Genomic DNA, 13,632 nt, shown 5'->3' on the forward strand with positions numbered 1-13,632 from the left:
TCAGTGCAATAAGGCAAAAAAGGGAAATGAAAGGATACAGACTGGAAATATGAAATAAAACTGTCCCTATTCACAGGCAACATGATTCTCTACATAGAAAATTCCAACGAATCTACCAAAAAGAAATAAAATATAAAACACCTAGAAATAGTAAGTCAGTTGAACAAGGTCATAGAATACAAGATGAACATACAAAAGTCAACTGTATTTCTGTATGCTAGCAATGCACATGTGAACACCAAAATTAAAAACACAATACCATTTACAATCACTCAAAGAATGAAATGCTTAAATGTAAATCTAACAAAATATGTGCAGGACATATATGCTGAAAATTATAAAACATTCATGAAAAACATCAATGAAAATTTAAATAAATGGAGATACATACCCAGGTGTTCATGGATTGGAAAACTCAACGTAGTAAAGATGTCAATTCTCCTCAAATTAATATATGGCTCTAACACAATTCCTATGAAAATCCCAGAAAGATTTGTTTGTCGATATAGACAAGATTATTCTAAAATTTATATGGAAAGACAAAGAATTAGAATAGCTAAAACAATTTTGAGAAAAGAATAAAATTGAAGGAAAGGGTCTACCTATATTCAAGATTTATTCCATAGTAATCAAGACTATGGTGTTGGAGGAGGGATAGACACATTGATCAATGGGAAAGAATAGAGAATCCAGAAATAGACATACACAAACATGCCTAACTGATTTTTGACAAAGATGCGAAACCAATTCAATGGAGGAAGCATAGCATTTCCAGCAAATGATGCTGGAGGAATTGGACCACCACAGGCAAAAGAATGAACCTTGGCTTAAGCCTCAAACTTTACATGAAAATAAACACAAAACAGATCACAGGTTTCAACTTAAAACGCAAAACTATAAAACTTTTAGTAAAAAAAAAAAAAGGACAAATTCTTTGGTATCTAGAGTTAGACAAAGAGTTCTTGACACCAAAACCATGACTTAGAGAGGAAAAAATGGATAAATTGGACTTCATCGAAATTTAAAACTTTTGCTCTGAGAGACACCAAGAGATGAAAAGACAAGTTACAATGTGGGAGAAAATACTTGCAAAGCACATATCCAACAAAGAACAAGTATCTAGAATATAGAAAGAAGTCTCAAAACTCAGTGGTAAAAAACAGTCCAGTTATAAAATGGGCAAATGACGTAAAGATTTTACCCAAGAGGATACAGCACAGATGGCAAATGGGCACATGAAAAGATGAACATGATTAGCCACCAGGGAAACACAAATTAAAACCACAGTGAGATGTCACTACACATCTATCAGAATGACTAAAAATAAAAAATTATGACAACACCAAATGCTGGTGAGGATGCAGAGACACTGGATTCCGCATACACTGCTGGTGAGAATGCACAATGGTACAATCACTCTGGAAAATAGCTTCTTAAAAAACTAAACATACACTTATAATATGACCCAGGAATTGCACTCCTGGGCATTTTTTCCCAGAGAAATGAAGCCCTGCGCTCACACAAAAAACCTGTATATGGGTGTTTATAGCAGGGATTGTAAGAACCCCAAACTGGAAATAACCCAGAGGTCCTTCAACAGGTGAATGGTTAAATGAACTACAGTACATCCATATCATGGAATACTACTTAGCAATAAAAACGACTGAAGTTTTGATATATGTAAAACCTTGGACAAATGTCCACTTTCCTCCTTTGTAACAAGGAGGAGGTTGTCTCAAGAGCCTTCCTGTTTGGGAATTCAGGATACAGATGAGCAGAGTGGGGCAGGATGAGAGCATGTTTGAAAGAGCTTAGGGATTTTATTTTACTTTATTTTATTTTATTTTTTAGAACTTTTAGAGATTCAAAATAATCAGAAGGAAGTGGCTTGATGAAGGTCAACTGCCGTGCTTCATGGGAGCCCATTTTGGAAGCTGGGAACCCAGGAGAAGGGGAGTTTAGGGTAGGTGCATTCTGTTGGCACAAGACGAAGTCTGCTCAGCTGTAGTGAACTTTCAGGTTGTTGCTTTCTCACACTGAGATGGGACAGGGTGGATTTGAGGCCTAAACTGAAAGGATTCTGTGTTCCCAGGAACATAAGGAAATATCTTTGTTCTGATACACAAAATTAAGGGTTCAGGGCTTCCCTGGTGGCACAGTGGTTGAGAGTCCGCCTGCCGATGCAGGGGACACGGGTTCGTGCCCCGGTCCGGGAAGATCCCACGTGCCGCGGAGCGGCTGGGCCCGTGGGCCATTGCCACTGAGCCTGCACGTCCGGAGCCTGTGCTCCGCAACGGGGGAGGCCACGACAGTGAGGGGCCCGCGTACCACACACACACACACAAAATTAAGGGTTCATCAGTCAAGGCAGCTAAAGAACTGGAGAGAGCCACATTACCTCCTGAACACTGGGAACAAGGACAAGTCCAGTGTCAGAGCACATTCAGCTGGTGTAACAGTATTTGTCATGTGATTCTCAAGCAGGACCAGTGTCTGCATTGTGTTCAGGCTAGGAAGTGAAGTACGCAGTTCAGAGTCCACGAAAACCTCCACAAGCTCAGTTGCTGCACGTAACGCACAAAGGTGGGATTTTACATCTGGGGCAGGAACCCCGCTGAAACCGGAAGCACGTATTGCCACGTGGTCTAATGGGAGCATAGGTAGGGTCTCCCAACAGCCAATCCTAGTGCCAGGAGTGTTTAGGAGGCGTAGCCGCGGAGAGACAGCGGCCAATGGCAGAGAGGTCCGTTAATAGAGTGAGGGCAACGGCGGGTGAGGGGAACAGAGTACAGCCGCCAGGGGAGGCTGAGGAGCTCTAGGCAGTTCGGTGGTCAGACTGTTCACGTGAACTGTAGCGGTACTTCAGCCACCAAACTTCGATTCTCGCCCGCCCTTAAACATCATGGGAGATTCACAGAGTGAGCATCAGCGGATGTTACGACGCCACAGCCGCGAGAAGACAGAGCTGCAGGCCCACATTCAGGGCATGAAGAGCTCGATCCCCAAGAGCGACAAGCAGAGAAGAAAGCAGTTGCTCCTCGATGTGGCTCGCCTCGAGGCCGAGATGGAGCAGAAGCACCAGCAGGAGCTGGAGAAGTTCCAGGAGAGTTTCCCTGATAACAGCAGCCTCGATTCTGTCACTGAAGATCTGGCCAAGCTGGATCTCGAGAACAAGCCTCCTCACCTCTGGAGGGCACAGAGAAAGCACAAAAGAAAGGAGGCCTTCAATAGAGAAAGCCAGGATTGGATGGACAAGGCTGAGATGGAGCATCTGGCCAGCTTGCGCCATGACGAGGAAATGAAGCTCGGCGCCATCCTGCGGGCCAAGCATCTGGAGGTGAAGGATATCCCGGCCGACGACCACTGCATGTACCGCGCCATCCAAGACCAGCTGGTGTTCTCCGTGACCGTGGGGAGCCTGCGGAGGCGCACCGCCGAGTACATGCGGCAGCATGTCGACGACTTCCTGCCCTTCTTCAGCAACCCCGAAACCGGCGACGCCTGCAGCCGCGACGACTTCTTGAGCTACTGCGACGACATCGTGTTCAGCGCGTCGTGTGGAAGCCAGCTCGAGCTGAGGGCCCTGTCGCACGTCCTGCAGACCCCCATCGAGGTGATCCAGGCCAACTCGCCCGCCGTCGTCATCGGAGAGGAGTACACCAAGAAGCCGCTCACCCTGGTCTGCAAGCAGTACTCTTACAGCAGCGCAGAGCACTACAACTCGGTGAAGCCACTCGACACCGGCTCCGGCGGGAGCGTGGCCCGGCGTCTCATCTAGGCCCGCTGCCGCCATCGCCGTGACGGCCGCCGTTGGAGCCGAATCTGCCGCCGCCGCGTCTCCTCAGCAGGCTCCGCTTTTTTCCTTCGGTTTTCTCAAGGTTTTGTTGATTCATTTTACTTAGAGCTCACCCCTCTCTCCTCCCCCGCCCCCCTTCTTCCTCCCTCGCTCTTCTATCCTCCTCGATCGTCCCTGGGTTGCTTCTTTCACGGGGTAGGGGGATCGGAGGCTGGTGACCAGGAAGAGATCTGTACCGTCCTACCCTAGCGGAGTGAGTTTGCCAAGTTCTCACCTTTCTTGCCCTGAAGGGTCTCTGCGCCCCACCCAAGAGAACTGGTCACGTTGCAAGTAACTTTGGGGTTCAAAAAATGGCAACTTGGTTTGATGCGTTCTTCACTTGGGGAAAAAAATCAGTTTAGCTCAGAATCTTCCGGTTGCCCCGTGAATGTATTCATTACTTAAAGTTGGAGTTGATGTGAATGAAATGATTTGGGAATGCCTTTTGCTTAGTTCTTTGGGGAAAAAAATGTATCGTGGGCTGTTTGGGGGTTTTGCTTTCCACTTCAACAGGGCTACTCAGGAGACGTCTCAAGTTACAAACAAGACCTCCTCTAGTTTTTTTCTTTTTTTTTTTTTTGGCTGCACTGGGTCTTCCTTGCAGTGTGGGGGCTCTAGGCGCGCGGGTTCCAGTAGTTATGGTGTGTGGGCTTAGTAGTTGTGGCTTGCAGGCTCCAGAGCGCAGGCTGAGTAGCTGTGGCTCACAGGCTTAGTTGCTCCGCGGCATGTGGGGTGGGGTCTTCGCTGACCAGGGCTCAAACCTGTGTCCCCGGGATTCTTAACCACTGAGCCACCAGGGAAGCCCTAGTATTTTATTTTGTTTTTTCATAAAACCTTGTATGGTTGCAAATTAATTACAGTTGTTTAGATGTTTCCTGAATTCTAAATAATGTTTGTTAACTTTAGAAGTTAAATGTAAGCGTTAAATGTAGAAAGTACATTTACCTAAACTGATAGGCTAGATAAGGCTTGCTCTAAGATGTGAACGATCTCAATTTAATTTCCTTTATTAAATATAAGAAAGGACATGACTTTATTCAAGTAGTTGATTCATTTCATTATATCTGCAACTGATGTGAACTAAGAAGAGGCAAACTGATAGGTAGTTTAACTTGCTGTGAGGGGTGACATCAACTACTAAGTTTCCTTTATTCTCAGACATAAAAGGGTATAACGTTGTTCAAGCAGTTGGTCCACTTTGTTCTATCTACAACTGGTATGAATGTGAAAGATCTGAACTTAGTCGTTTTCCTTAATTCTTAGAGATAAAAAGTATTTAAAGAGAGATTTTAAAAAGTATTAAAGTAGTTGATTCATTTTGTTATATCTGCAACTGGTATGAAGCAAAAAAAAAGTGAGCAATAAACTTTTGTTGATATTTGAGACTTGTTGATATCTTGAATTTGCCAAAAAATGTAAAAGTGAAATGATTTGCAGTAAACAATTTAAAAAATTTAACCTTTAGATCCTATATTTCAGTGAGATTACTTAAATTCATTTAAAAATTCTTTGTACACACCAAATGTTCTAAAATGAAATATACAAAGGGGAAAAGGGGAACCGTAGTTTGTTTAAAGAATAAAAGCAGTTTAAAAAATACCCGGTTTTCCATTTTTGTATAGCTGACTTAGTTCATATAGAGTTTGTATCCCAGGATCGACTTCAGCAAAGGAATCCTGGAGGGTTAGGGAGCAGGAGTGAAGGGGGAGGACACAGTGACAGATGAGGCTTTTGGAAGGAGGAATGGGCCTGCAGTCTTGATGGTGGCCTGGAGTGGAATATCTCCCAGGGATGGATTTAGGGAGTAACAAGATAGTTGAAGCTATCCTGACTTGATGTTTCACTCAGTGCAAACATCATGAAATGGCTTCAGTTAAGGATGTTCTCATTGCTATGCATGAAAAAGAATTCTCACTTTCAAAAACTTGCCAGTCCAGGGCTAGTTGCAGGAGGGAAAGAAGTGCCACTGTTTTTTTTTTTCTTGAAGGCAGGGGGTGGGGGGGGAATCTGTTTTCAAAATACAAATATAGAAATCCTGCCAGATAGCTCACTGTGTAAATGTGTGCATCACATACATTTTCAGATAGCCAGCTGGCCGAGAAGAGGAAGTCCCTGAGAAAACTAGGTATTTGGATGCATTGTGAGAAGAGAGCCTTTTATAGGGATGAGAATGCTGGCTGGGGAAGGAAGAATAGGCCAGGAAGGGAGGCATAATCTGTAGAAGGGGGCCTGGCTGGGAAAAAGGGTGAAAACTGGGGAAGGGGTCAATCTAGGGGGATGAATGGGACGTGGCAGGGGAAAGGGGAACAGGCAGAAGAAGGGGAGACGGCTAGGTAAGGACACCTGTGTGGACTGGGGCACAGGGTGAAGAAGGAGGCCAGGCTAGGAAGGGGATAATGGAGTGAGGGCTGCCTATGGAAGGAGGACTTGGCTGGTCAAGGGAAAGAGGCTTAGTTGAGTTAGGAGGCAAAGGATGAGAAAGGAATCCTTGACTGTTCAAGGGGGAAAAGCCTGGGGAATGGCACCTGAGCAGGGAAAGAGATCTGGCTGGGAAAGTAGGCTTAAGCTGGGGAAGAGGGTGAGGCTGGGGAAGGGGCCTGGATGTGGGAAGGGGCCTGTCTTGGAAAAGGTGCACAGACTTGATAGGGTGGCACAAGCTGAGGATGGGAGACTGGCTGGGCTGGGGGAGATTGGGGGGTGAAAATATCCTGGCAGGGAAAGGTGGCCTGCCTGGGGAGGGGCTCTGGCAGGGGAATGGGGCCTGGGAGGGAGGCACAGGCTAGGAAAGGAACCTGGTGGCGGGAGACGTACGAATGCTGAGACCGACATAGGCTGGGCATGGGATAATAGGTGGGTTGATGGACCTGGCTGGAAGAGGGGCATTAGCAGGTGGAGAGGGCCTGCTAGGGCAGGGATCCTGCCTGGGAACGAAGGCGTGTGTCCTGGCTGAGGGAGGGCACATGGTTGAGGAAAGGGACCTAGCTGGGGCCACAGGCTAGGGATGGGGAGAAGGTCTGGCTGAGGAGGGGGAATAAGCTAGGGAAGGGGTTTGGTTGAGGAAGAGGTATACCGGTTGAGGAAAGGTACCTTACTGGGAAGGAGGCCCGCCTGGGAAAATGAGCTTAGACTGGGGAAGAGGCTGTTAGGTCCCTGGGTGAAGAGAACCTGGCTGTGGGGAGGAGTCTGGCTGGGAAAGAGTTCTCAGCTGGGGGCATGTGTGTGTGAAGGGGTGCCGGCAGGGAAACATCACATGGTTGGGGAGGAGACTTTACCGGTGATGGAGAGCTGAGAGAGGAGGATGCGTGGCCAGGGAAGGAGGCACTGGCTATGAAAGGCCAGTGAAGGGGGAACTCCTTGGAAAAGTGGTCCAGCTGAAGAGGGAAAAGGCTGGGCACAAGCACTTGGCTGTCAGAAGGAGGCCCTTTCTGGAGAAGGGGTCCCGTGAGGGCAAGGGAACAAAGGGTTGCAAAGGGGCTTTGCCCGGGGAAGGGTAGCCTGGCTAAGGAGGCTGTCAACAGGGTCTCAGGTCGGGGAACAGGCCCTGGCTGGGTGAGGGGCCTGCGAGCAGAAGGGTCCTGCATGGGGAATAAGACAGGCTGGGGTTGAGGCCTGCCTGGGGAGGGGAGGCTGGCAGCATAGGATGGTAAAGAGGCTGGGCTGTGGCCCAGGGTGGGAAAACTTCCAGACAAGTGGCTAGAGGCTGGAGAGTTGGACACAGGCTGGTAAGATGGCTGGTTTAGAAAGGGGGCCAATCCAAAGAAGGAGGCATAGGCTGAGGAAGAGGCTCTGGCTGGGGAAAGGGGCCTGGCCGGGCAAGGGGACATAGGCTGGGGAAGGAAAACCAAGTTGGATCAGGGAGCCTGGGCACGGGCTGGCGGGGGTGGGTGGGTAACAAGCTGGGGCAGGGGCCTGGGTGGGGTTGCTGCAAAAGAGGATACTGGCTGGGAATGTGACTCCGCTGGGGTGAGGGTCTAGGTGGGTATAGGGGAAGCCTGCCTAGGAGGGGAAGGGAGCCAGGCTGGGGAGCTAGCCTTGGCCGGGGAAGGGGGCATAGGTAGCTGGGGAGGCAGGTATAAACGGACAAAGAGAGCCCGGCTGAGAAGAGGGCCTGGCTGGCTTCGAAGCACAGGCAGGTTAAGGGTTTCTGATGGGGGAGGGGCTTATCTGCTGGGGCAGGGTGCATAATGTGGGGAAATGGGACTACCTGGGGAAGGGGGCTTGGCTCCAAGGGGGTATAGAAAACGACAAATAACGTACAAGGGAACTCCCATAAGGTTAACAGCTGATTTCTCAGCAGAAACTCTATAAGCAAGAAGGGAGTGGCATGACATATATAAAGTGATGAAAGGGAAGAACCAACAACCAAGATTATTCTACCCAGCAAGGATCTCATTCAGGTTCGATGGAGAAATCGATTAGCCCCACAACTATTAAGGAAAACAATTTTGTAATTTTAATGCTCCCCCAACAGCAATCTTTTGGCCCAGATGTTTTCACTGAAGAATCCCACCAAACACTGAAAGCATTAACTCTGTTACATAATCTCTTCTAGAAAAACAGAAGAGGAAGGAAGACTTCCAAATTCATTTTATGAAGCTAGTATTACCCTAATATCAAAACCAAACAAAACAGTACTGAAAGAGAAACCTACAGGCAAATATCTCTCATGAAGGTAGATTTTTAAATCCCTAATAAAATCTTAGCAAATAGAATTGAGCAACGTATATAAAGAATTGTAAACCATGACCAAATGGGGTTAATTTCAGGGATGCAAGACTGGTTCAATACTTGACAGTACATCAACGTAATCCACCATATTAATAAGCTAAAGAAGATAAATCACACAAACAATTCAATTGATACAGAAAAAAATATTTGACAAAATTCAATACCCATTCATATTACAAAAAAAAAAGTCTCAGAAAAATAGAGAGGGGAATTTCCTCAATTTGATAAAGATCATCTACCAAGAAAACCCAAAAAAACCCTGCAGCTAATTCATACTTAATGTTGAAAGATGAAATGCTTTCCCCCAAGACCCAGAACAAAGCGAGCCTGCCCGCCCTCACCACTCTTATTCAATATAGTGCTAGAAGTTATAATCAGTGCAATAAGGCAAAAAAGGGAAATGAAAGGATACAGACTGGAAATATGAAATAAAACTGTCCCTATTCACAGGCAACATGATTCTCTACATAGAAAATTCCAACGAATCTACCAAAAAGAAATAAAATATAAAACACCTAGAAATAGTAAGTCAGTTGAACAAGGTCATAGAATACAAGATGAACATACAAAAGTCAACTGTATTTCTGTATGCTAGCAATGCACATGTGAACACCAAAATTAAAAACACAATACCATTTACAATCACTCAAAGAATGAAATGCTTAAATGTAAATCTAACAAAATATGTGCAGGACATATATGCTGAAAATTATAAAACATTCATGAAAAACATCAATGAAAATTTAAATAAATGGAGATACATACCCAGGTGTTCATGGATTGGAAAACTCAACGTAGTAAAGATGTCAATTCTCCTCAAATTAATATATGGCTCTAACACAATTCCTATGAAAATCCCAGAAAGATTTGTTTGTCGATATAGACAAGATTATTCTAAAATTTATATGGAAAGACAAAGAATTAGAATAGCTAAAACAATTTTGAGAAAAGAATAAAATTGAAGGAAAGGGTCTACCTATATTCAAGATTTATTCCATAGTAATCAAGACTATGGTGTTGGAGGAGGGATAGACACATTGATCAATGGGAAAGAATAGAGAATCCAGAAATAGACATACACAAACATGCCTAACTGATTTTTGACAAAGATGCGAAACCAATTCAATGGAGGAAGCATAGCATTTCCAGCAAATGATGCTGGAGGAATTGGACCACCACAGGCAAAAGAATGAACCTTGGCTTAAGCCTCAAACTTTACATGAAAATAAACACAAAACAGATCACAGGTTTCAACTTAAAACGCAAAACTATAAAACTTTTAGTAAAAAAAAAAAAAGGACAAATTCTTTGGTATCTAGAGTTAGACAAAGAGTTCTTGACACCAAAACCATGACTTAGAGAGGAAAAAATGGATAAATTGGACTTCATCGAAATTTAAAACTTTTGCTCTGAGAGACACCAAGAGATGAAAAGACAAGTTACAATGTGGGAGAAAATACTTGCAAAGCACATATCCAACAAAGAACAAGTATCTAGAATATAGAAAGAAGTCTCAAAACTCAGTGGTAAAAAACAGTCCAGTTATAAAATGGGCAAATGACGTAAAGATTTTACCCAAGAGGATACAGCACAGATGGCAAATGGGCACATGAAAAGATGAACATGATTAGCCACCAGGGAAACACAAATTAAAACCACAGTGAGATGTCACTACACATCTATCAGAATGACTAAAAATAAAAAATTATGACAACACCAAATGCTGGTGAGGATGCAGAGACACTGGATTCCGCATACACTGCTGGTGAGAATGCACAATGGTACAATCACTCTGGAAAATAGCTTCTTAAAAAACTAAACATACACTTATAATATGACCCAGGAATTGCACTCCTGGGCATTTTTTCCCAGAGAAATGAAGCCCTGCGCTCACACAAAAAACCTGTATATGGGTGTTTATAGCAGGGATTGTAAGAACCCCAAACTGGAAATAACCCAGAGGTCCTTCAACAGGTGAATGGTTAAATGAACTACAGTACATCCATATCATGGAATACTACTTAGCAATAAAAACGACTGAAGTTTTGATATATGTAAAACCTTGGACAAATGTCCACTTTCCTCCTTTGTAACAAGGAGGAGGTTGTCTCAAGAGCCTTCCTGTTTGGGAATTCAGGATACAGATGAGCAGAGTGGGGCAGGATGAGAGCATGTTTGAAAGAGCTTAGGGATTTTATTTTACTTTATTTTATTTTATTTTTTAGAACTTTTAGAGATTCAAAATAATCAGAAGGAAGTGGCTTGATGAAGGTCAACTGCCGTGCTTCATGGGAGCCCATTTTGGAAGCTGGGAACCCAGGAGAAGGGGAGTTTAGGGTAGGTGCATTCTGTTGGCACAAGACGAAGTCTGCTCAGCTGTAGTGAACTTTCAGGTTGTTGCTTTCTCACACTGAGATGGGACAGGGTGGATTTGAGGCCTAAACTGAAAGGATTCTGTGTTCCCAGGAACATAAGGAAATATCTTTGTTCTGATACACAAAATTAAGGGTTCAGGGCTTCCCTGGTGGCACAGTGGTTGAGAGTCCGCCTGCCGATGCAGGGGACACGGGTTCGTGCCCCGGTCCGGGAAGATCCCACGTGCCGCGGAGCGGCTGGGCCCGTGGGCCATTGCCACTGAGCCTGCACGTCCGGAGCCTGTGCTCCGCAACGGGGGAGGCCACGACAGTGAGGGGCCCGCGTACCACACACACACACACAAAATTAAGGGTTCATCAGTCAAGGCAGCTAAAGAACTGGAGAGAGCCACATTACCTCCTGAACACTGGGAACAAGGACAAGTCCAGTGTCAGAGCACATTCAGCTGGTGTAACAGTATTTGTCATGTGATTCTCAAGCAGGACCAGTGTCTGCATTGTGTTCAGGCTAGGAAGTGAAGTACGCAGTTCAGAGTCCACGAAAACCTCCACAAGCTCAGTTGCTGCACGTAACGCACAAAGGTGGGATTTTACATCTGGGGCAGGAACCCCGCTGAAACCGGAAGCACGTATTGCCACGTGGTCTAATGGGAGCATAGGTAGGGTCTCCCAACAGCCAATCCTAGTGCCAGGAGTGTTTAGGAGGCGTAGCCGCGGAGAGACAGCGGCCAATGGCAGAGAGGTCCGTTAATAGAGTGAGGGCAACGGCGGGTGAGGGGAACAGAGTACAGCCGCCAGGGGAGGCTGAGGAGCTCTAGGCAGTTCGGTGGTCAGACTGTTCACGTGAACTGTAGCGGTACTTCAGCCACCAAACTTCGATTCTCGCCCGCCCTTAAACATCATGGGAGATTCACAGAGTGAGCATCAGCGGATGTTACGACGCCACAGCCGCGAGAAGACAGAGCTGCAGGCCCACATTCAGGGCATGAAGAGCTCGATCCCCAAGAGCGACAAGCAGAGAAGAAAGCAGTTGCTCCTCGATGTGGCTCGCCTCGAGGCCGAGATGGAGCAGAAGCACCAGCAGGAGCTGGAGAAGTTCCAGGAGAGTTTCCCTGATAACAGCAGCCTCGATTCTGTCACTGAAGATCTGGCCAAGCTGGATCTCGAGAACAAGCCTCCTCACCTCTGGAGGGCACAGAGAAAGCACAAAAGAAAGGAGGCCTTCAATAGAGAAAGCCAGGATTGGATGGACAAGGCTGAGATGGAGCATCTGGCCAGCTTGCGCCATGACGAGGAAATGAAGCTCGGCGCCATCCTGCGGGCCAAGCATCTGGAGGTGAAGGATATCCCGGCCGACGACCACTGCATGTACCGCGCCATCCAAGACCAGCTGGTGTTCTCCGTGACCGTGGGGAGCCTGCGGAGGCGCACCGCCGAGTACATGCGGCAGCATGTCGACGACTTCCTGCCCTTCTTCAGCAACCCCGAAACCGGCGACGCCTGCAGCCGCGACGACTTCTTGAGCTACTGCGACGACATCGTGTTCAGCGCGTCGTGTGGAAGCCAGCTCGAGCTGAGGGCCCTGTCGCACGTCCTGCAGACCCCCATCGAGGTGATCCAGGCCAACTCGCCCGCCGTCGTCATCGGAGAGGAGTACACCAAGAAGCCGCTCACCCTGGTCTGCAAGCAGTACTCTTACAGCAGCGCAGAGCACTACAACTCGGTGAAGCCACTCGACACCGGCTCCGGCGGGAGCGTGGCCCGGCGTCTCATCTAGGCCCGCTGCCGCCATCGCCGTGACGGCCGCCGTTGGAGCCGAATCTGCCGCCGCCGCGTCTCCTCAGCAGGCTCCGCTTTTTTCCTTTGGTTTTCTCAAGGTTTTGTTGATTCATTTTACTTAGAGCTCACCCCTCTCTCCTCCCCCGCCCCCCTTCTTCCTCCCTCGCTCTTCTATCCTCCTCGATCGTCCCTGGGTTGCTTCTTTCACGGGGTAGGGGGATCGGAGGCTGGTGACCAGGAAGAGATCTGTACCGTCCTACCCTAGCGGAGTGAGTTTGCCAAGTTCTCACCTTTCTTGCCCTGAAGGGTCTCTGCGCCCCACCCAAGAGAACTGGTCACGTTGCAAGTAACTTTGGGGTTCAAAAAATGGCAACTTGGTTTGATGCGTTCTTCACTTGGGGAAAAAAATCAGTTTAGCTCAGAATCTTCCGGTTGCCCCGTGAATGTATTCATTACTTAAAGTTGGAGTTGATGTGAATGAAATGATTTGGGAATGCCTTTTGCTTAGTTCTTTGGGGAAAAAAATGTATCGTGGGCTGTTTGGGGGTTTTGCTTTCCACTTCAACAGGGCTACTCAGGAGACGTCTCAAGTTACAAACAAGACCTCCTCTAGTTTTTTTCTTTTTTTTTTTTTTTGGCTGCACTGGGTCTTCCTTGCAGTGTGGGGGCTCTAGGCGCGCGGGTTCCAGTAGTTATGGTGTGTGGGCTTAGTAGTTGTGGCTTGCAGGCTCCAGAGCGCAGGCTGAGTAGCTGTGGCTCACAGGCTTAGTTGCTCCGCGGCATGTGGGGTGGGGTCTTCGCTGACCAGGGCTCAAACCTGTGTCCCCGGGATTCTTAACCACTGAGCCACCAGGGAAGCCCTAGTATTTTATTTTGTTTTTTCATAAAACCTTGTATGGTTGCAAATTAATTACA

The 13,632-nt window shown here is 46.9% G+C and overlaps 2 protein-coding genes across 2 annotated transcripts; both read left to right on the plus strand.

The window, feature by feature from the left end:
- The first annotated feature begins 893 nt into the window (after positions 1-893).
- On the plus strand, positions 894-5,839 carry LOC125962987 (OTU domain-containing protein 6A-like). The gene has a single exon (XM_049704637.1). The coding sequence runs from the start codon at positions 2,903-2,905 to the stop codon at positions 3,776-3,778; it is 876 nt and encodes a 291-aa protein (XP_049560594.1). The 5' UTR covers positions 894-2,902; the 3' UTR covers positions 3,779-5,839.
- A 3,991-nt stretch (positions 5,840-9,830) lies between these two features.
- Positions 9,831-12,715, plus strand: LOC101270301 (OTU domain-containing protein 6A). The gene has a single exon (XM_049704640.1). It carries the CDS (start codon positions 11,840-11,842, stop codon positions 12,713-12,715), a length of 876 nt encoding a protein of 291 aa, XP_049560597.1. The 5' UTR covers positions 9,831-11,839.
- The last annotated feature ends 917 nt before the right edge of the window (positions 12,716-13,632 follow it).

Source organism: Orcinus orca, chromosome X, assembly GCF_937001465.1.
Source record: "Orcinus orca chromosome X, mOrcOrc1.1, whole genome shotgun sequence".
In the NCBI taxonomy this organism is placed as follows: Eukaryota; Metazoa; Chordata; class Mammalia; order Artiodactyla; family Delphinidae; genus Orcinus; species Orcinus orca.

Bases quoted from the DNA above. Each gene is read 5' to 3' on its own strand.
- LOC125962987 (XM_049704637.1), top strand. From the start codon at position 2,903: ATGGGAGATTCACAGAGTGAGCATCAGCGGATGTTACGACGCCACAGC.
- LOC101270301 (XM_049704640.1), top strand. From the start codon at position 11,840: ATGGGAGATTCACAGAGTGAGCATCAGCGGATGTTACGACGCCACAGC.